The 24,172-nt window shown below is 38.6% G+C and overlaps 2 protein-coding genes and 1 long non-coding RNA gene across 10 annotated transcripts in view; 2 read left to right on the top strand and 1 right to left on the bottom strand.

The window, feature by feature from the left end:
- The window catches only part of b9d1 (B9 protein domain 1), a 46,369-nt gene extending 32,223 nt beyond the window's left edge, over positions 1-14,146 (top strand). For 2 of the 3 annotated variants that reach the window (XM_041206487.1, XM_041206488.1), the window contains exons 5-7: positions 1,965-2,027; positions 5,751-5,818; positions 12,974-14,146. In XM_041206487.1, coding sequence (XP_041062421.1) covers positions 1,965-2,027; positions 5,751-5,818; positions 12,974-13,140 — 298 coding nt within the window. In that variant the 3' untranslated portion in view covers positions 13,141-14,146. Of the gene's footprint in view, positions 1-1,964; positions 2,028-5,750; positions 5,819-6,774; positions 9,918-12,973 lie in introns of those variants that run through there. The other variant, XM_041206489.1, reaches the window with a different exon arrangement.
- Positions 14,147-15,126: 980 nt separating this feature from the next.
- Positions 15,127-24,172, bottom strand: part of epn2 (epsin 2) — a 62,204-nt gene continuing 53,158 nt past the window's right edge. For 3 of the 6 annotated variants that reach the window (XM_041206482.1, XM_041206483.1, XM_041206481.1), the window contains 3 exons: positions 23,893-23,988; positions 22,267-22,485; positions 15,127-15,502 (listed from right to left, as the gene is read on the bottom strand). In XM_041206482.1, coding sequence (XP_041062416.1) covers positions 15,183-15,502; positions 22,267-22,485; positions 23,893-23,988 — 635 coding nt within the window. In that variant the 3' untranslated portion in view covers positions 15,127-15,182. Of the gene's footprint in view, positions 15,503-18,803; positions 19,623-22,266; positions 22,486-23,892; positions 23,989-24,172 lie in introns of those variants that run through there. The other 3 variants (XM_041206484.1, XM_041206485.1, XM_041206486.1) reach the window with 2 other exon arrangements.
- On the top strand, positions 19,620-23,546 carry LOC121288131. Its single transcript, XR_005945312.1, has 2 exons — positions 19,620-20,057; positions 21,659-23,546. It is a non-coding gene; the product is annotated as an uncharacterized LOC121288131 (long non-coding RNA).

Consider the following 24,172-nt stretch of genomic DNA (forward strand, 5'->3'; position numbering starts at 1 on the left):
AGCTCAAGGCAATCAGGAAGAGTCAGCATGGTTTTGTGAAAGGAAAATCATGTTTAACCAACTTATTAGAATTCTTTGAAGGAGTAATATGTGCAGTGGATAAAAGGGAACCTGTAGACGTATTGTACCTGGATTTTCAGGAGGCATTTGATAAGGTGCCACATCAAAGTTTATTACAGAAAATAAAAGCACATGGTGTAGGTAACATATTAGCTAGATAGAAGATTGGCTGGCCGGCAGAAAGCAGAGAGTATGCATAAATAGGTTTTTTTCGGATTGGCAGGATGTGACGAGTGGAGTCTCACAGGGGTCTGTACTGGGGTCTCAACTTTTTACATCAATGAATTAGATGAGGGGAGTGAAGATATGGTAACTAAATTTGCAGATGTACAAAGATAGTTAGGAAAGTACATTGTGAAGAGAACATGATGTTGCAGATGGATATAGATTGAGTGACTGGACAAAGGTCTGGCAAATGGAGTTTAATAACGGAAAATGTAAAGTTGTTCACTTTGGCGGGAACGGCTGCATAATTCGGAGATGCAGAGATCTAGGTGTTTGAGCACGAGTCACAAAAAGTTAGTATGCAGGTACAGCAAGTAACGAGGAAGGAATGGAATGCTATCCTTTATTACAAGAGGGATTGAACAAAGAAGTAAGGATGTTATGCTTCAGCTATACAGGGAATTGGTGTGACTGCACCTTAAATAAGTAGACCAAAACTGCACACAGTATTCAAGGAAGGATGTAAATGCATTGGAGGTGCATCAAAGAAGGTTTACTAGATTGATACCTGGAATGAATGGGTTGTCTTATCAGGAAAGGTTGGACAGACTGGGCTCGTTTCCACTGGAGTTTAGAAGAGTGAGGGGTGATTTGATTGAAGTATACAAGATCCTGAATGGCCTTGACAAGATGAATGTCAAAAGGATGTTTCCTTTTATGGGTGAGTCCAGAACTAGGGGACACGGTTTAAAATTAGGGGTCGCCCTTTTAGGACAGAGATGAGGAGAAATTTTTTCTGAGAATTGTGCGACTTTGGAACTCTGTGCCTTAGAAGGTGGTGGAGGTGGGGTCGTTGAATATTTTTAAGACAGAGGTAGATAAGATTGGCTCAGCAAGAAAATCAAAGGTTATTGGGGTTAGATGGGAATGTGGAAATTAAAACACAAGATCAGCCATGATCTTATTGAATGCTGGAGCAGGCTTGAGGGGCTGAATGGTCTACTCCTGTTCCTATTTCTTATATTCTTATGTTAATTTTGAAAGCTTTGCAGATCCAGTGAGGAAATATCTTGAATTTAATTTCAAAATTTGTAATGAGGTTTGGAGTGAAGTTGTCCTGTTAGAACTTGACTTAGTATCTGTGAGCGAGTTAACGGTAAGAGGTGCCACTCGATGGAGACTGATGAAGATGACGCTTTCCCTCATTTACTAATGGTTAGGAGGGGCTGATAACACATGACAAATTTAACCAGATCTGTGAGAAGGGTGTACCTGGGCAATATCTGTCAGTGTCATAGCTGTACTGAAACTGGCAGGTACAGCAATTAGCTCTGGTGCACTGTCTTCAACATGAGAGGCAGCTGTTGTCAAGACCCAAAGCCTTTGCAATGTTCAATGTATTCAACTTTTTTTTCTTTGTTGATGGAGAGTTTCTCTGTCCATGAAATAAATTGCAAGTAATTTGTAACAAATTTCTTCCAATCGGCTGCAAGAAACGTGCCTATAATTATAATTAAGTGTAACAGAGGTACAGTGCTGATGGGTTGTAGTACTCACTACCAGAACCAGGCATTAACCTCCTTTAATCTTGTACAAATTGCCTTTACAATTTTTAATTTAGTTCATAGTCATGGAATAATAGGTAAATTTTTTATAAGTGCCACATCTTTATAGCACAGAAATTAGTTTTTTAATGAAATATTACTAGCAATTTACTTTGGAGGTTTGCTTTTTTGTAGGCATAAGAGAACCATACCAATGTTTGTCCCAGAGTCTTCGTCTAAACTGCAAAAGTTAACAAGGTATTTACACTTTTGGATATCACAATTTAGTCAGGTTGTTTCCGCTCAGAACATTAAAGCAGTGATGGTTATTGCAAACTTCCAGAACAGTAAAATATAAGCAGTAATATATTGTCTGGTCACTTCCCAAAGTACTTTATCAACATATTTCCTAACCATAGTGCCATATCTATTTACTAGCATCATTTTCATTTTCTATTACAAATGATCAAAAGCTATAGGATTTATTAGTCGTTGTTTCCTATCTTTAAGCTGCCTCATCCTCCTGCCCTGTCTTGACCCATTTCCAAAAGAATAACCAGAATCATCACACGGACTGCAGTGGTTCAGGAAGGTGGCCCAACAGCACCTTTGCAGGGTAATTTGAAATGGTCAATAATGTTGATCTTGCCTGCGATGCTCACATCCTAAGAATGAGTGGGGAAAAAGAATCATAATAAGAGGGATAAATCAACTCTTATCAGATGCAGTGTTTCCCATCTCTCTGACTACATAGTAGAGTCTTCACTCAGCTTGATACTTAATTTATTGCAGTAGCTCAGTAGCAGATGATCTCTCTGACATCACAAAAATGATGTCAAAATTGGGAAAAGACGGGGGTAGATTTTCCTTTGGTGTGGTCTTTAGGTGACTGGCGGAATGTGCTCACCAGCTGCCAGATAGATAGTGCAGGAGGCCTGGTCCACTTTTTTAAAAAAAATTATTTATGGGTTGTGGGCATCGCAAGCTAGGCTAGTATTGTCCATCCCTAATTGCCCTCGATAAGGGGGTGGTGAGCAGCTGCCTTGAACCACGGCAGTCCACATGGTATAGGTACACCCACAGTGCTGTTAGGGAGGGTGTTCCAGGATTTTAACCCAGCAACAGTGAAGGAACGGCAATATATTTCCAGAGTGGCTTGGAGGGGAACATCTAGGTGATGGTGTTCCCATGTGTCTGCTGCCCTTGTCCTTCTAGACGATAGTGGTCATGGGCTTGGAAGGTGCTGTCTAAGGAGGCTTAATGAGTTCCTGCAGTGCATCTTGTAGATGGTACACACTAATGCCACTGTGCATTGGTGGTGGAGGAAGTGAATGTTTGTGGATGGGGTGTCAATTAAGAGGGCTGCTTTGTCTTGGATGGTGTCAAGCGTCTTGAGTGTTGCCTGGATGAGTGCAACTCCAACAAGTGGAGTATTCCATCACATTCCTGACTTGCGCCTTGTAGATAGTGGACAGGATTTTGAGTTACTTGCTGCAGAATTCTTAGCCACTGACCTGTTCTTGTAGCCACAGTATTTATATGACTAGTTCAGTTCAGTTTCTAGTCAATGGTAACACCCAGGATGTTGATATGGGGGATTCAGTGATGGTAAAGCCATTGAATGTTAGATTATCTCTTGTTGGAGATGGTCATAGCCTGGCACGTGTGTGGTGCAAATGTTACTTGCCACTTGTCAGACCAAGCCTGGATATTGTCCAAGTCTCATTAACATGGGGCTGGCTGGGTGCAGGCAAAAACTAGGACACTTGGGCAGCTTTAAGGGCCCCTGCACCATCTGGCAGCCAGTCAGCTTCTGGGCTTAGTAACAGGTGTTGGAAGTTGGATCCTGGTAGAGACCCAGATGGACATTTGGAACAGCCTTCTACTGGGCTGCACAAAAATAAATTACAGCTGGGCTTTCCTTTGCTGGATGATTAGCTGAAATGGGTGAGGCATGCATTACGTCCAGTTTAGTCCGAAAATAGCAATCAGACTCCTATGTACTTTATGGGACTACAGTTTTCATATTTCTGGGTCTCTGCATGGTTTCTCTTTGTTGAATGTGGGAGCAACCCTAAGCAGGCAGCCTCTGATCCAAAGTCATTCTTGATTTAGTCATATGATTTGTTAGGTGGGATTTTAAATGCTCATCTATTTTCTATGTATTGTATTATTTGCTATATAAACTTAACATCACACCCGCACTAATTTTAAGTTGAAACAAACTGCAAGAGAAACAATCCAAGAAATTGAAAAGACTTGGCCACTGGAAGGATGAAAAAGGAATGATTGATGCACAGCTGCTGAAGTAAGTTGTAAAGAGGAAATTAAAGCAGACAACCAGTGATAAGAATTTAGGGATAAAAACAAAAAACTGCGGATGCTGGAAATCCAAAACAAAAACAAACACCTGGAAAAACTCAGGTCTGGCAGCATCGGCGGAGAAGAGTTCAGTTGACGTTTCGAGTCCTCATGACCCTTCAACAGAATGGACTCGAAACGTCAACTGTACTCTTCTCCGCCGATGCTGCCAGACCTGCTGAGCTTTTCAAGGTATTTCTGTTTCTGCTTTTGTATAGGAATTTAGGTGTGTGCAATTTGGAAAAGTGATGAAAGGATTATCTGTTAAAATGTGCATTAGGGTCTAAGCTGCTTTTCACTGAAAATTGCTTACTGCAGTAACAAAGATGTTTCATTTCCCCTAATTTACAATTTAATCTTAGAGGCAATAACTCCAAACAGGGCAGAAGTTTATGCAATAACTGTCTCAAAACAGATAATTTTTCATTTGATCAAATCACAATTATGATGAACAACAGTATCTGAATTTATTTTACACAGTGGGAAATTTACAATTTGTGATTTGTAGTTACAAAATTTTGTAACACATTTGATTCTGGTCCTTGCAAAGTACTTGATAACATACTCTTTCCCCCAATAATGGATAAAGTCACATTTTATTATTCCAAAATGTGTCACCATGGTGAAGAATAATCAGTAGTCAGTGAGCAGAAAGAATTAGATAGAGACTTTGTACTTAATGGAATATTTTTAAAAGTCCAGCTGAGGTTTATTCTCCATCCTTGTGTGGCCTGTGTTTATTATAGCTATCAGCTGTGAACTGGGGAAATTTTCAATTCACAAGAGAAGAAAATATGGCAGTCACAGCTTATTTGCTAGATTTTTACTTGTCTCATGAAGTTTTTGAAGGCCTGTGACATTTTAAATCACTGCATGTTGGTGGGAATTTGACTGCTTGGAAGGTTTCTGCATTCAAAAATGAGTAGGAGACATGATTTGGAGCAGCATACTTAAATGCTTACTGCTCAAGGTTCAGGAGGTGGTTTGAGTGGATATATCACTTCTCATTTTAGGGTAACATATGAGCTTCATAAATATCTCAGTCCTAATTTAATCATATAAAACTGTTTCCTGCTTTAATTTGAATCCTTGTTTTTTCCCTCAACAGTAATGGAAGACACAAGGGGGTTTAAACATAACTTGCATTTTTATTCCTTTCAAAACAGTTTTCTAACTTTCCATTGGACATAGACAACATTTTGGTTTTGATAGTGAATGTTGCTGAGTCATTTTACTACGGAGTGCATCAAATGTGGTTACTCTCCAATATCCACACATGGGGTTCGATTCTCAATTCACAGCCCAGGTGTAAAACTGCCACCTGAAATAAAACTGTGCTACCAATAATGGGTGACAGATCCACAATTACACTTTCTCATAACTACTAGGGTTCTTTCTGTTGGAATCACTGTAGGGTAGACACTCCTTGCTAGGCCACAGTAATCTATAATCCGGCCAGTTCCCTGGCTGAGCTACCTCCATGCATTAGAATTTGTTAGGTGTATGTGGTCTACAACATAGTGAATAAGTTTGCTGAGTTGTCAGGGTAGCAACAGGATTTTTTCTTCTACTTCTCAGTCATAATTTCCATTAACGATTGTGTTTTGTTCTTTTGTTTAGCTGGCTTATGGGAAGGCGCCCAGAATTCACAGATCCTAAAGTGGTTGCACAAGGGGAAGGAAGAGAAGGTTTGTGTCAGTGAATGTTCCAGTTTACATGTTTTTGCTGGACAGGGGGATGGCAGCTTCATGTGATCAAATCACGGCAAATGATTTGACAAGCAATGGCATCTGAATTTATATTTCAAACTCTGGGGAAGATGATGCCTTTATAGAAATTCAAATGGCACTTCATTGAAAGTATTTCTCCTGCCCTATAGTATTGGAGTAAGGTCACAATCTTTGCCCTGGTTAAGAACTATGCTAACCAGGCCGCAATAAGAATGATCAAGCAGGAAGTTTTATATTTGGTTGGAATTTAATTAACTGCCACTGTTCTGGCATGTTGTATGTTCTAGCGCAGCAATATTGCTGATTGGTACATGTAGGGGACTTTTTACAAAATCACAATGAAGAGAAAGTGCCCAAAACAAGAATAAGTATCCAATTTTTTCAAAGATTTTATGTAGATTCTACCGTTTGCAAGCATTAGTTAGCTGATAAAGTGATACAACAGTTGCCTGGTGATACCACAGAATTACTTAACATTAAAGTATTCTAACAATGCAGAAGAAATTATGTTGCTACTTATGAATTAGGGGCAGGAGAAGGCCATTCAGCCTCTTGAGCCTACTATTCCATTTGATAAGTTCATGGGTGATCGGATTGTGGCTTCTACTTTCCTGCTTACCTCCTAATGGAGTCAAAGGGTATGTAGAAGTATTCCACAGACTAACAACCCTCAGAATAAAAAGTCCTCTTATCTCCATCTTTTTAGCCTCCATTGGGAAAGATCTGTAATTTAACTAAGCATGTTAGAAGACAAAGGAAGGGGATATTCCCATGCTGTTAGAAAAAACAAACTTACTTATTACATGTAAAATCATTCCTTGTATTGTATTCCTTTAAATGGTTTAAAAGTTTTACAGCAATTGTTGATGGAAACAAATGGAATATTCACATATGTTTTTCTTTTGCATGTTTAGTTACAAGGGTTTTGTCACAAGGCTATGTTACCATCTCTTTCAACATTGTCACCAAGGATTTGAAGAAACTTGGATATGATTCAACCCCTACTAATAATCATCATCCTGTATTGTCAGATGTTTAAGTGGAAGGGTATTTTAGCATAAAGTTATAAGAATAGTATGTCTGTAGCCTAAGGTTCAGTATCACCAGTTCACTCCTCAAATTCTCCTCTGATCAGGAAAGCATCTCAAACATAATATTGCACCCGTGTTCTGTCTGAAAAGTACTTAAGACAGTATTCACAACTATTCAATCAAAGGTGTACTATAACATATATGGCTGCATGATTGTCGCACTGGCATCTGACTTTTTATAGGTATGGCCTAGAGTCACTCAATTGCCTCATTGAAGAGTAAACATTTTGCCTCCCATTCTGCATGTTGAGAATTGTCCTGTTGACCTACCAGTCAAGGTCATCATAATTGAAAAGCTGACCTCTTTTTAAGCTGTATCTGACATTATGAATAGAACTACATTACCTATATGACCTGGAGAAGATTTTTAAAGTTTCCAAAAACTAGAGGTAAGGCCTATAAATGCACAGGTGTGGAACACTTTATTCAGCTTTGCTCTTGCCCCTAACAGATGCAGAATAAAGCTCATGTTTCAACACTGTGCCTGTCTTCTCAAAACTTCTGACAGATGTTAGATGTGGCTCAATAGTAGCATCTTGCATATACTAGCCCAAGAGGTGAAACATTTTAAGTAGGCAAAAGGACTCCACAGCTTGACTGGAGCACTTTATCAGCATGGTCAAATGTCTAAATACATTTACTGTCGCAACAAAATGCATTTGAAATAGCTACGATTCAATCCATTCTAAAATTTGAACTGAGAGTAAGTAATATTATCCAATAACTGTAGTTGTTATGGAGTGCGTTTTCCATGGTAAATTTTTTGTATTTTAAAAAAACAATTTATTAAAGAAACAACAGGATTTGACTCCTATCCATGTGTGTTTGTCAGTATTAGGACTATTCTCAAATTTCACACACTGTTAGTGATGATACCATGTGACCACCTAAGATTTGGGGAGGAAAAATTGAAGCTTTGGACAACGAGACTGGCATTTCTCATTTTACCAGAATGGAAATAAATTTTCTCTGGCAGAAAAACCTTCTGCCTTCTACGAATACTCTTATGCTGAGCAAAATAGCATTGGTGACGCATTTGGAGAACTGGAAAATGCTGAGAACAATAGGAGCACGTTCCATTGATTGAGCTTCCATAGACTAGTTTTGAATTTACCCCTCTTCAAGTGCAGGGCTTGGTCTCAGGTTCTACTGTTCTGAACAAAGATGAAATAGTTTGCCACTGTCTAGATTATGAAGGAATTATTCAAGTGGAATTCTAACAACAAACAGAATGCAAAGGCAGCACTCCACAAAGAAACCACTTTCCCCTCTTCCCTGGCCATGATGGCCTCCTTACGTCACACTGTTACCTTAGTGCTAGGGACTATTTTGTCAGGTCTTTCTTGGTTGTCTCCTGCCATCTAATGATTATTACGATCAGGTAGTCAGTCTCCAAGGCCTCAGCCTATAGAGAGCCAGATGGTTTCTCAGCCAACCCTGCTGTCAGGTAAAATCAATCCCATAATCTTTGAGAACACTTGAGAATTCCTTTATTTTCTGTACTAAAAGCTTGGCCTTATCGGGAATCGCTTAAATAGGGCCCAAGTCATTTGTTCACTGTGCAAGCTTGATGCCGAAATAGGATGCAAAGTTATACTGCTAGATAATGGCTACCCTAATCAGGTCATTGGCTGCTGTGTATTGCGCACACAAAAATGGGCCTACGGCTGCCAACTTTGGACATGAGAAGTGCCCAGTTTATGTCAGATTAGCCCGGAAGGGTATTTGATGCCAAAAAGATGTCCTGCCCACAACACAATAATGCATAAATGAATTTCGGTGTCAGTGTGAGGCCAGGTACACAGGCCGTAAGTCCCAAAGACTGGCAGATCATATTAAACAGCACACCCCTTCGGCTGTCTGCAAGAAGCAGAGCACTGACTACTTAATCAGCCAGTGCTTGCAAAACTCAGAACATATTGGGTTGTAACCTCTGACTGGTGTTGGAAAAAGCTGGCCTGCAGAAATTAGAAGAAATGCCTACTTACCTGGTCTTGAAAATAACATTGACACCTCTATTTGCCGGAGCTGCATTGAAAGTCTCCTCGCAGGCCCCAGTGAAGTCTAGATCCAGTGTATTCAAGGAGGCCACACTTACTTTACGGCACAAGCTGCCATAAAGCAGTTAAGTTTAAAGGGCCAGGGAAATTGACAGGCCAGGGGAAGGTACGTGTCTAAGATATATAGATAGAATTTGGGGTTGTCCAGGGTAGTTGGGAGGGTCTGGTGTTTGGGGAGTGGGGGAGGGTGGCAACCAATTTAAGATCATCAGTTGGGTTCGCAATGTGGCTCACTTATGTTTGCTAGAAGCTACACGTGAACCTGTCCTCTGCAGGCAAAAGGAATATATCCAGGCATTGCACCCTTTTTTCATTCTTGCATCATCCTAATGAGTATTAGATGAAAAGCTTCAAATGCATTTCTCCTTTTTCAAGTTCTGAATTACCAAATGACTAGTTTACCTATAAATGCTACCTAATTTGATTGCAATCAGGATATCTAAGATTCTTCTCAAAGCTCAGTGGCTAACCACACTTCCCAGTGTGCTATTAAAGCCACAATCAGGAAAATCCCTCAATCTTATATTTTGTTTTGGCAATCCATATAAGTTAGGAAACATTAGCTTAGGTTTTTGCGTTAGCTTATATCGTTTATGAACTGGCAAGGTAATGCCACTGATTAATGAAAATGATAAATGCCTACCCACATGTCAATATTTTATTCCATGTTCTGCAAGGAAAGCAGTTGCATTTATGCAGCAACTCATCACATCCTTAGCATGTAACACATCGCTTCACAATTAATTGAAGTGCAATTACTGTTGTTATGCATGAAAACAATGAAATGCATTTCCTTCTCAACTCCATGTCTACCACTTCCCATTTAATGTCCAATTGTCAATTCTGCATCCATGTATGTATATAATGCAGGGTTTTATACTTAATAAAGCAAATGTGGGATTTGAATATGAATTAGTACTTTCAGGAATATAAATATGTATTTCTTATAGAAAATAAATGAAGTATCAAAACCATAGTAACAGATACCAACAATTTAATTTCATCATTTAAGCAACAGGCCCCTGGATCTTTTCTGCTGTTCAAATGGCATAAACAATAAGATTTTGTGTGACTTGCTACAAAACCATTACATAGAAAATAAGATACAGAACATATGTTACAATAGTACAAATGATAAATTATATTATACAGTAATGACAGTTGAGCACAATACCACAAAAAGCAGCCTGCTCCCAGCATTATGAATGAGTTTGGTAGATATACAGAACATAATACATGAAAAGGTAGGTTACTCACCATTATATGCAGTAGTCCTCATTCTTTAAATGTAGTTATCCTTTGCCTTAAAAGATGTAAGCCAAATAACTGGAAAATTATAAAGATTTCAGTCCCTCTACTGGGCTTTTCAATTAAAATCTCAACAACTTGCTTTCCTTGGCATAATAAGTGCCTATTGCCTCCACTTCCCACCAAGAAAAAACGGTTATCTTAATTTTCAAATAAAAGGTGTAAATTAGCCTATGTGAAAAGACCAGGCCGTATCAACCACTCTCTCATATCTCTAAGAATTGCATGCTGCTTCGGCCATATTGCTTCTACTGAATCGACTTGAGATCAGTGTTTGGTAGTACTGTAACAATGTGTCAGCTTCAAGTTAATAACTACAATTCACACAATACTCAATCCAACCTGCATTATAGCAATCACATACCAAAGTGTTGGTAATTCCAAACAACCAGCACTAATAAGGGGTTTAAAATTTGCCCGCTGATTATACTGATTATTCACACTGAATAATGTGGCAACCTCTGAAACCAAGGCATGGAAATGATTCCTGACAAAATACAGAGATGATTGCACATGCGCAGTGGAGCACTTATGTTTTCGTGAAAGCCAAAGTTCTGAATTGTGAGCAAAAAAAAAAATTTTTTGCCATATTATTCAAAGCATTCATTCCAAACAGATCAAATGTAATAGACACTTGCATTTGAAGAGATTCAGGTCTTTTTAGGACTTTATGCAGCACAATGCCAAGGCACAGAAACGGGTTTGCATCCACAGTCTGCCACTCTCAAGTTGCTGATTTTAGCTATGTTTCCCTATAGCAGCATGGAATAATTCACCATTTGTTCAGTCTTATGCACCTCTTTATATTAGGGAGAAGAGCAGTATCAACAGACGCTCATAAGCAGAATGCTTACATACTTTCTGGATGATCGATTGTACATAACTTGGAGACCTAATGAGAGGAAATAACGAAGATACACATGCAAATGCTCAAAAGTTAAGGGTATATGAGTTTCTGCAAGTTCCAGAAAATATTTTAATCAAAAATTTCTTAAGTTGCTGCATTATAAACAGTGTAGATCAATAGTGTAATTTTCTGAACTCGCGTGACTTCCAGTCATCTATCTTTAGTAAAAGACACTTCCACTTTATCTCAATTAGAGGACAACAAAATAAGTGTGAATATTTTTGAATAAAAATGAAAAGAACTGAATGAAAGCAATTACAAAATTAGTACATATTGTATCCTAGACAAAACCTACATGGAAAACTAAAAGTAGATTTATGAGAAACTATGATTTTTTTTGAAGGAGTGCAAACAATCAAAAAGTACTGGTGGCTGAGGTAGTTTTATTGTGACCTTGCTGCTCAATGTGAGCACAGGTCATTTTTTTTCTGATGTCCAGAATACTGCCCTCTGTTGGGCAATTAGCTTTCTTGTTTTCTGGAGCCTAGCTCCTTTTAACATTTTCTTCTTGCAAGTATTTTGTAGGAATCTCTCCAGATTCCCTGAAGAAGTCTACCAAACGGTTTACACTACCTAAATTTTCTCCAGTTTGCTAGCATGTGTAAGGGTAAGTTCTGTGACTAACAAAGAGGTGATTAACAAGCAGGTCCATACCTACCATGACAGTTGCTTGAACAGCGGGTTAGCATGATCATGTAAATATTTTGTTTTGGAGGAGCTCATCCAGCCCTGGAACTACTTTCCAGGTGTTTCTAAAACTTGGTGCAAAACTAGGTAGGAAGAATCACTGCAATTACTCTTGAATTCCATGCTTAGCGGGAACATGGGTTTGGCCCTGATCCATCACAAATAAGTGATTATTACAGAAAACAAAGTCACACAAGTAGCAGCTAGGAGAGGCTGTAATATACAGAACACGTTAGGACATGTGAAAAAAATAGATAAGCATGTGGGTGTAAGGTGTTAACTTCCATCTGTGAGCCCGTTCTTTGATTTTCCAGTTCTATGGCTTACTTAATTCATGGTGTGTTAAGGATACTGAATAATAAAGGACAAGCATTTAAAGTATTAACTATGCAAGTGACCAAAAACCTACTGTACAGCTTCCTGTAGTAAAATTAATACATAGCAACAGTACACTGAAATTACACAAGTTACAGGTGACAGACTACCATACATTTACACTGATGCAGTTATGTAATAGAATGACAGCAAATAAAATTTTTACAGTACATAATGAAAACAGTTATTGATACAAATCTTACCAGAAGCTTTGTATAAATTTTAGTGACTAAATGCAAGACTATACAAGTAGTGGCTGCACTCTTAGCATGCATACTCTCACACTCACATGAACCCCAAGAACTCAAAATAAATTCAAAATATCTTGTCTTGTACAATATAAACATATATGTGGTAGATCAAATAGGATCACATTCCAAATGAACGTGCTTAGCATGAATTTTATTTGTGGCATTTCTATGTTTAGTATGCAGATCACCACTTTCTGTATAAAAAATGCACACACTAGAGTGTGAAATTAACTTCAAAAGCAATACTCATTCAGAAATTGAGAGTTCTAAGTCACATAATATGCCACACTTTTATTGATAGTAATGACTTAAAAAAAGTAAGGTGCACACCACTGTAGCCTGGATATGCTATAACTAGACAAATTAGTTTGACACGAACAATTATTCCACATCCATATTTTAAATTATTACTGTGGTTATTTTCTTTTTCACAGCCTGTTGTCTCTATCTAAGCAAAATGATATCAGTTGGAACTCAGCATTTCACTCAAATATGGATGACAGGTGATACAGAACAAATCTCTATTCAACTTCTGAATGCAGATCTGAGCAGGAGAAAAATGCAACAGATTATTCACAATAGTTATCCAATGTGGGTATGAAATATTGTATGCTCATGTTAAGTGTTACTGGAAGAAATGGTACCTGGCGATTGATGTCCACATTGAGCAAATGTTCATCACTATCATTATAATGCCAAACTGCTCACTGTCCGCCTCCCTGTAAACCACTCCAAAACATCGTTTTAGCTTAATGAATAGTATAGAAATGAAGGCTATTGTTTTTCTTTATAAAAAGTAGATGAATTTGGATAAGGAAAACAAATCCAAGCTTTTCACTTCCCTTTAAAACAATACTAATGTGCTGCTGGCCATGTCTACAAACTCATTTCCTAGCCAAAAAAATAAGAATATTAAGAACAAAAATAAATGGACTCTAAAAAACACTCAAACGTCATAACCCACTCCTGCCATCTCAAGAGGTCTTAACAGAAAATTCCTCATTCATTAAAAGCAATACGCGGACTGATCACTGTAGTCTGTTCATTAAGTTACTAAAATACAAACATAGGACTACTATTTACCTTCTCTGCATAGCGATTCACCCTTAAGTACCTGTCTGGTCATCCACTGATTCAAAAAGAAAATCTGTTTTCAAATTCATTACAAAACTTTATAAACTGCTTAGTGTTGAACCATGACACACTTAACACAAGAGATAAATACACTCTTCAGTTACTGGATTCCCTTTTCTCTTCTAAAATACAGAGCTTAATCTTAACTCAACAATGAAGCAAAGATACAATCTGGACCACACATTTCATGGCACCTGTCAACACAATGTTTTAAAGCAGATAAAAAACACGCTTGCAAAATCTTACCAAAATCCCTAGACAGAAAGATTAAAAATAGCATAAAACTTTTATAAACTACAATATGGTTGCAAATTACAGACTCTAAAACTTGGCTATTTAACCTTTACATGAAGACTCATCTATTTAAAAAAGCTGTGCAAAGTGTACAGGATTAACTGCATATACGAGTCTGGATTAGCTTAATGTTTGCTTTACTTAGTAAAATCTTAAAGAAATAAAATGAAAAGCACCTAGATTCCAATGTTACACTGATGTAATTTTTTTTCCTTTAAACTCTACTATTGTCTGGTGTCTACTCTGTTTCATTAACAATGGTGAGCACCACAACCTTTCACCTAGACAAGTGTTTTAAATATTCTAGAGAATAGCCATTGTCATCATTAGCAAATCTCAGATTTCAATAACAGAAAAAGACTGATGCATGCAGCTTTCTTCCACTTAAAAAAAAATCTCCACCGAATTACGGAAACTTGTGTAAATAGTTTGTTCATTATCATTGCAATGATTTTTAATGATCACAACTTTACAAGGCATTTCAATCCTATCAGTACTGAATCATGATTAATACTGAACAATAACTGATACCTTCTGCTTAAATAGCATCTAGTGCTGAGAATGTTACTTCAAACAGCAATTTAAAAGGTGCATGCAAGAGTCCAAACTCAAAAGCAATTTTGTAACAGCCTATTCAGAAGACAGCACAATTTAAAAACTCCTCACTGCTATGAACAGGTTTGCAAAATTATTTTCAATCCATCAGCTATGAAATCAGGGTTTTGTAGGTTTATTGGTGTTGTGATTTTGGTTATCCAAGTTCTATATTTGCTTTTATGATTAGGAAGCAAATTTCTAACTGCTGGAAACAGTCATCGTGGCCTTATATTTTTTTTTTGAAACAGGTCAATAGTCAGATACTTGTGAAATATGCAAATCAGTGATTATACCACACAAAACACTATGTTACCTTTGGACAAACTGTAATATGCACTTAAGGATTGGAGGATTCATTAGTTGTGAATATTAAATTCACGTTACTACTGTTCAACTACCATATGATACCTCCATTGGCAGCAAATAGCTTCTTTAGAAAATAGTGAAAATTAACCACTGTCAATATACACTTCATAAAAAACCAGCACAGCAAAAGCTGAACCTACTGTGAAGGTTTCCTCACCACAGCCATAAATGCTGTCTAGAATACATTTAACTTAGCTAGCCACACTCCTATCTAGATTTTCTCTCTGTAATGAAGATCTTTCCTCTGCTCTTTTATAATAGGAAAGGATTAGTTGTAGACGTCTGGGACGTAGGTGGAGGGATGCCAGTTGATAAAAGTGGTTGCGGTATTGTTCCAGCAATGTTCATTCCTGTACCCATCCGACCAATAACCGGCACTGGTACCATGCCCATTGCCATTGATGCTGACATGGAGCTGAGCGGCATTGGTTCCATACTGACTGCAGGTACGGTGCCAAACGTAGACGGTCCCGAGGCCATCAAAGGACTTGCTCTCATTTGGTTCAGTGTAGGAGGCTGCGGCTGGTTAATTTGAAAGGGATTAATCTGAGTGACTTGGACTGGAGTTGAACCTATAAAAAATTTATAATTGAACATCAGAAAGTACGTTTTTACAAGGCACACAAGTATTAGTTTATTAAATTACAATCTTTGAAAGCATTTAACTGCTTTTTATATCTTTATAAATTCTTATAATGGTCTCACTTTTATTCGGCTACACACTATAGTAATAGGCAGAATTATTAAATAACGCAGCTCCCTTTAAAAAAAATCAATCATTCCTGTTTTTTAAAAAAAAAATCGCAGAATAGGAAAACAAAAGAAGCTCATCTGTTCTTGTAATTTAACAATCAGAAATTCATTTACAATGGTAATGCACTCTTGCACTTGTATTGCACACTATGGGTGTAAGATTTCTAATTCTCTTCCACATACATTGTATATCTAGGCCAGGAAAAATATCTAATGTTATAAAGCAGGAGAGAAGTTCATAAAGTCAACAGTTAGTCTCTATACAGTGCCTTTAATGTAGAAAAGTGTCCCGTGGAACCTGAGAGAGTTGTAATGAGGCAAAAATGGATGCTGAGACAAAGGAGGTATTGGGAGGAGGATGGGAAGAGGGCATTGTTGGCTAAGGCCAGCATTTATTTCCCATGCCAGATTAGGGATGGTCAAGGTGGAAGCAGGCAGTCTACATGTTGGAAAGTGGATGAGGTTGGAAGCTTAGGTTGGGATCGAATAGGATAGAGTATGCAAATAGTTTGGTTCAGCCTGATACACTGGTTAATTGGGGAGGTGGAGAAAGCAGAGGTTTATATTCTTTCACAGGGTGTGGGCATCACTGGCTATGTCAGCATTTATTGCCCTCGAGAAGGTGGTGAGCCGTGTTCTTGAATCACTGCAGGTCACATGGTGTAAGAACGCCCACAGTGCTGTTAGGAAAGGAGTTCCAGGATTTTGACCTAGCTGCAGTGAAGGAATGGCAATACAGTTCCAACTTAGCATGCTGTGTGGATTGAAGGGGAACTTGCAGGTGCTGGTGTTCCCAAGCACCTGCTGCCTTTGTCCTTCTAGGTGGTAAGGTCGCAGGTTTGGATGATGTTGTCGCAGAAGCCTTGGTGAGTTACTGCAGTGCATGTTGTAGATGGTACAAACTGCTGCCACTGTACATTGGTGGTGCAGTAAGTGAACGTTTAAGATGATGGATGGGCTGCCAATCAAGTAAGATGCTTTGTACTGGATGGTGTCGAGCTGGAGTGTTGTTGGAGGTGCACTCATCCAGGCAAGTGGAGAGTATCCCATCATACTCCAGGCAAGTGGAGAGTATCCCATCATACTCCAGGCAAGTGGAGAGTATCCCATCATAGTCCTAACTTGAGCATTATAGATGGCAGAAAGGCTTTGAGGAGTCAGGAGCGGAGTTATTTGCTGCAGAATTCCAAGCCTCTGACCTGCTCTTGTAGCCACAGTATTTATATGGCTGGTCCAGTTCAGTTTCTGGCCAATGGTAACCCCCAGGATGTTGACATAAGGGATTCAGCGATGGTAATGCATTGAATGTCAAGGGAAGGTGGTTACACACTCCCTTGCTGGAGATGATCATTGCCTGGCACTTGTGATGCATAGGTTACTTGCCACTTATCAGCCCAAGTGTGAATGTTGTCCAGTCTTGTTGCATATGAGCATCGATTGCTTCAGTGTCTGAGGAGTCATGAATAGCCTTCAGCCGTTTCTTGAAATCATGTGGAGTGAATTGAAATGGCAGAAGACTGGCATCTGTGATGCTGGCAACCTCAAGAGGAGGCCAAGATGGATCATCCACTCGGCACTTCTGGCTGCAAATGCTTCAGCCTTGTTTTTTGTAATGATGCGCTGGGCTCCTCCATCATTGACAATGGGAGTATTTCTGGAACCTCCTCCTGTTAGTTGTTTAACTGTCCACCACCATTCACATGGCAGGTCTGCAGAGCTTAGATCTAATCCATTGAATGTGGTATCACTTAGCTCTGTCTATTGCATGCTGCCTCTGCTGTTTGGCATGCAAGTAGTCCTGTGTTGAGTTTCACCAGGTTGACACTCATTTTTAGGTATGCTTGGTGCTGCTTCTGGCATGCCCTCCAGACCTTTGATTGAGCCAAGGTCGATTCCCCAGCTTGATGGCAATAGTAGAGTAGGGCATGAGGTTACAGATTGTGCTTGAACACAACACTGAGCTGCTGATGGCCCACAGCACCTCATGGATTGTTCAAAATATATCCCATTTAGCATGGTGGTAGTACCACATAACACAATGGAAGATATCCTCAACGTGAAGACAGGACTTTGTCTCTACAAGGACTGTGCAGTGGTCACTCTTACCACAATTGGATAAATGCATATGCAACAGGTAGTTTGGTGAGGACAAGATCAAGTTGTTTTTCCCCTCCTGTTGGTTCCCTCACCACCTGCCATAGACCCAGTCTACTGGGCCACTTTTAGTGATGAACACTGAAGTCCTCCACCCATACTACATTGTGTTCTTGCCACCCTTGATGCTTCCTCCAAGTGGTGTTCAACATGGAGGAGTGCTGATTCATCAGCAAAGGCAGGGCAGTAAGTAGTAATCAGAAGGAAGTTTCTTTGCCCATGTTTGACCTGATGCCATGAGACTTTATTGGATCTGAAGTCAATGTTGACAACTCCCAGGTCAACTTTCCCCTGGCTATGTACCACTGTGGTCTGACCTGCTGGTGGGATAGGGCATAACCACGGATGGCGATGGTGACGTCTGGGACATTGTCTTTAAGGTATAATTCTGTGAGTATGACTATGTTGCTTGATTAGTCTGTGGGACAGCTGTCCCAACTTTGGCACAAGCCCCTAATTTGCAGGGTCAACAGGGTTGGGTGTGCTGTTGTAGTTTCAGGTGCCTAGGTCGATGCCAGGTGGTCCGTCCTTATTGACTTTCCTGTAGCGGTTTACAACTGAGCGGCTTGCTAGGCTATTGCGGGAGTACAGTTAAGAGTCAACTATGTTGCTGTGTGCTTGAAGTCACATGTAGGCCAGACTAGGTAAGGATGGCAAATTTCCTTCCCTAAAGGACATTAGTGAACCAGATGGGTTTTTACAACAATTGACAATGGTTTCATGGTCACCATTACTGAGACTAGCTTTTTAATTCCAGATTTATTAACTGAATTTAAATTCCACCAGCTGCCATGATAAGATTTGAACCATTGTCCCAAGAGTATTAGCCTGGGCCACTGGATTACTAGTCCACTGACATCACCGTTACACCACCTCCAAAATTGGGGTGGAATTGGTGACAATCGTATAGCGTTTGTTGTGAAGGCTTGTAATGCATTTCAAGGCAAATCAAAACAAAACAGCAAGAAATGTAAATTTCTTTTATATCAGTTTGCCTCAGATCAGGAATAGCTCAAGACTTACATTAAAAACCAGGTTTTGAGTGCATTTGAGTTTGTAGTATATCATAATGTAGCTTGCAAGTACAAACGGGTAAACAATGTCAAGCTATCCAAATTGTGTGTCTGGCACAGCATCAAACAACCTTCATGTGATTTAGAAGCAACAAAATCCCTGCAGAAAGCAGACAATCCTGTCTCCATATTAGGAGATACCTCTAGCTGGGTGAAGAACAATTTTCTATTTACATTTAACATGTGTAAAAACCCAGACTGATACATTGATTTTGATGTTTAAAATTCATATTTTCTTTTGTCAATCTATTCTTCTGAAATTGAGTGCAAAAGAAATGCAAGTAGGATGACCCTGAGGGCTCAGCATATTTAGCTACGTCAGTGGTTAATTTTGGGTCATTCATTTCCTCACTTGCTCCTACAACCTTTCAAAAAGGAATTTCACCAACTTCCCCAAAACGATTGTAGAACTCAAAATACAAACTACAACTGACAGATGAGAAACCATAAAAGCCACAATCCAGTGATTTGAGCATAAAATCCAAGCTCCAGTGCAGAACTAAGCAAGTGCTGTACTGTCGGAGGTGCCATATTTCCGATGAGACATTAAACAAGAGGTCTTTCTGCCTTCTCAGGGGATGTAAAAGGTCACATAACTCTACTTGAAGAGTAGGGGATTTACTTCCCTTATTTCCTTCAGCAATGCTGTTATCCAATACTGTATCTCCAAGAGTACATTTCAGTTCACCTCAGCAAGGCCTCATTTATGATGCTGAGAAGAAAATTTGGAGGACAATGTAACAATAGCTACAGCAAAGTATGGACAAGTATCACTATGAGGATAGACCAAAAATAGGCGGTTCACATTTTTAAAAGTAAGTTAGCAGTAGAAAATAAACAGTGGTTAAAATAAATACAAGAGACACAGACTACAAGCTAGAATTAGTCCAATGAGCAGTGGAAAAGGACAAAGAATGGATATATCGATTTGAAATGCTTAAAGACAGCTAAAAGCAGAAGTCTAAGGAGCAGTGATCCAAGTTCAAGGAGGAGAATGAAAACTGCAGGTTCAAAGCGGAAGAAAAGATGAAACAGCGACAGCATGTAACCACTCCACAAAAATCACATGGTAGACCTTGAGGAGAAGCAGCATCAACTTTGCAACTGAAAATAAAGGGCATATCAACAACTACATCAGTGAGTAATGGTAAGAACATGATGCACAGTAAATCTAACTTGATTCCAAAATTTAATGATAGAACTAGTGATTTTTCAGGTATTTCAAACACCTGCAGGGCAGAGACAGGGAGCTAACTGCCACTTAGTTCTCATACATACATCAGAACATAATATAGACTATAGTAATGTACAGTTTGTAATCTCATACCTGAAGCTTGAAAGGATCAATTTAGGCTAATGTCAAAAACAGTACATACAAAAAATTAATTCTACAAATGCAAAAGTTGTGATTAGAGGAGGAGAGGGAAGGAAAACATAGTAAGCCTACATTAAAGGGACCAATTTCTATTGGCTGTTCCAGAGAACCATGTGTACTGTCACTGGACAACACCACCAAACACTGATTGGAATATACCACTTTGACATGCATAAAAGTAATCAAAGATTTCAGCAGCATAGTCACTGAATGACAATTAAAAAGGATGAAGTCAGAGCTGTTAAATGAGAATGAAAGCAGAATACTGCAGATGCTGGAAATCTGAAATATAAACAAAAAATGTTGGAAAAACTCAGCAGGTCTGGCAGCATCTGTGGAGAGAGAAACAAAGTTAATGTTTCAAGTCCATATGAATTCCTCAGAGCTAGAGAAACGTAGAAATGTGATGGATTTCACAGGGTTTAAAAGAGGGTGGAGCAAGTTGAGCAAGATAGAAGGAAGGTCAAGGATAGGTGGGAGCTCAGGAGAGATTGACAAAGATGTCATGGACACAAGACAAAGTGAGCTTTAATGTTAATGGTACTGGGAGAGCAGAGTGTGTTAATAGCAGAAGAAGGGTCAGCGCTCTGTGAAAGCACTACACAGAAACCAGTGACAGATGGCCCTGTGGGGTGGCATGGCTGGGGGCAAAAGGATTTAAAAAATAAAAATAAATACATAAAAAATTAAAACAACAAAAAAAAAATGGATTAAAAAAAGTGGTAAAGATGGAGGACAGAGTTCATGGTCTGAAATTGTTGAACTAAATGTTAAGTGTGGAAGGCTGTAAAGTGCCTAATCGGAAAATGAGGTGCTGTTCCTCCAGTTTGCATTGGGCATCATTGGAACAGTACAAGCCAAGGACGGACAGGTTAAATGGGAAGCCGACAGAAAGTACTGGATTCATAGCAAAGTGCAAGGTTAAAGGGTCACTTTGTATCCAGGGCACATAATAATTGCTAAGGGAAGCCCAAAATGGCATGGTAAAGGCTCTAATATTCTGGCTTGTCTGCAGTGAGATAGCCAATTATGTTTGGCCTTTATCTTTGGCTATCCAAGGTACAAAGGCTCATTTATGAAACTATTCTTAAAGGCTAGGCATCAGATAAATGGCACAATCTGTCGATTGTAACACAGATGTGTATGCACTTTGCCCGAGGGTGATTTGTTAAGTTCACAGCATGTTTCTTGCAAAGAGAGAAAAAGTGTGTCAAAGATCAGAGAACTATTTGCCACTTTGGGCCTCTGACACAACTCAGTGCAAGGACATCTGGTTTTCCATTTATTAAACAATACATTGACAATAACCACTAACATTTTTTGATGACACACCAAATGACTGCATAATCAATAATCTTTTCCCTTTTTAATAGAATAAAGCTATGTACAAAGAAAGAAGCAAGCAGCAAAGTATGATATACGCAGAACATTTGGGGAAGAAAAGCTGCTGGAAGTAATTTCCCATTCACATCATTCTCTTCCACATCTGAGAAGTTTCCACTGTTGGAGAAATAATGCTCTTTTGACTTGGAAGGAACCACAATAACCGCAAACACTTACAAAAATACCAGAGCTGTTGTACAACAAACATGCCAGTTGAAAACATCTCTTAAATATGATGGAAAATAAGCAATATTTCTCAATGTCGCAACCACCTTGAGGAGAGTATTAAATAACAACTTCAGTAAAACCAGTGTGGGGCAGGGGAAAATCAGCAACTTAACTATTTCTAATTAGATTTGGAATTAGCCATCATGGTTGAATGCTAGTATGAAAGCCCCAAGCACAAAGGCTACCTTGTAACATATTTTCAAACTATTTCAATATATTCCACTATTCAGAAAGAAAACTAAAGATTCAAGCTCTGACCTAAAATAATCTCAAAACTCAAGATTTGTGATTTACAGAGCGTCACCACTGCTCTTCAGAGCGGGGTGGGGGTCAGTTCAATTTATACATAAAACATTTCCAAAAAGCATACCTGAAGCCAGGAAAGGATTAGATATACTGGAAGGTTGTGCAGGCTTGGATACCAGGGAATCCAGATTCACCAAAGCTGCATTAGGGCCCAGAAAGGACTCTGGAGTTTTTCGAGCTGCAGTCTGCTTTGATGGCACTGAACTAGTAAGCTGAGCATCAAATAAATCTGGACTAATTGAACCACTGGGTTTAGAGCTTCCTCCCAACATGTCAGTCTCACCTGAAGTAAAAGTTGACAAACATTTAACTCAAAATTTAAAAAAACTTTAAGGCAATTCTATAATGCAGAGTTTTCAAATGCTGAAGGTAATATCTTGAAATGTCTTTTTTTATATTGGTCTGTATAACTTCCTGTGTATAGTAACCTGAATTAATCCAATACTACATTCTTACTATGATACTAACAGTTTGCTGCAGATATTAATAATGCTGACAAATACTACATGCACTGTAAACTAACTACAGGATCAACACATTTAACCATAAAAATCACAATCTTGTCCAACATCCTCACACCTTTCATATTTTAACTTTTATTTATTGATCATGTAAACATGGAAACAGCATTTATGGTTGGAAAGCTTTGCAGCACTGTTGCATTCCTGCTAGCCACCTGAAGCATCTTCCTATGTATTCTGCGCTTTTTTAAAAAAGGGTAGACATAAAAATCATTTCAATGGAAAGGTTTAACAATCATTATGCTGGATTTACAAATTCTGTGAAAGTATCAGCCTAAAAAAATTCAAAAAATACTATAAAATATGTCCTGTTAATTGGATGTACGCATGTGCCTTATGCAAAAGGAACATAACTTATGTGTTACAGATGAGTCAGGTGCTAAGGATACCAAGATAACTTTGGGTTAAAATTTGATAATTGTTATCTTCCAAAAATTTTAAGAACCCAGTATAAATGATGAGAGGCCAACTAGATTACTGCATGCCAGGTTATATGAAAACATCACCATTATCCTTCCATTCACATACTCCCGCATTAAAATGATTTAATTAAGGAACATAGATCTTAAAAAGTTGATTAAAAAGAAATATTAACTTTGGTTTTTAAAAAATGGCACTGAATTTAAGGCTGCATTTCAATCCTGGGGTTCTGACTTTTGGAAATTACTTAATATTAAAATTGTCAAAAGAAAATTGTAAGCATTTGAGTAAATTACAGCCTTGGAAATTACCGAACGTAAAATGGATGTTCAACAGCATGAAGTTGAATATCAGTTAACTCTCAAATAAAGGACACAAAATAACTCAAGCACTGCAGCTACAAGTCTGTGTAGGTCTCATTTATTTGGGGAATTGAAATCCATATTCATAGGCTTCTCACTTAGTAATATGAACAACAATTATATGTCAAAATCAACAAATATCAAATTACAGCATATACTTGAGGAAAATGTATTGGAAATGGCATGTTTGAGACACCTTCTGCATGAGTACGTTAATGTCAGCTGATGTCTCCGGTAATCGAACCACCATATGGGACTAAACATTCTACAAACCACTGGGGTTACACTAGCAGGGTTAAGTGGTTACATGCTGAAACAGGAAAGTAACAGGATCAAGAGGGAAAATGGCACTGGAGACACAAGCAAACAAAATAAACATTTCATTACCTGTTTTTTTTGATGAAGCTCGAAGGTCTTCAAAATCAGCAAAGTCATCCTTTGCTGCACCATTTAATGTGCTGAATGGGTCAAAAGCTGTACCACCTACAGTGGGAGTGGGGAGTGATAGAGATGTGGATTATAATTTAAGATTTACTTTAAACTATAATTCATTTAAATCAGCTTGTGATACTGCAGCATTAATACCTTATTGGTATTTAGATTATGATTACCAAATTACACAGCTCAATTCTGAGAAGCAACAATTAGATTACTAGTCAAAGGCAAA

Source organism: Carcharodon carcharias, chromosome 15 (assembly GCF_017639515.1).
Source record: "Carcharodon carcharias isolate sCarCar2 chromosome 15, sCarCar2.pri, whole genome shotgun sequence".
Lineage (NCBI taxonomy): Eukaryota > Metazoa > Chordata > Chondrichthyes > Lamniformes > Lamnidae > Carcharodon > Carcharodon carcharias.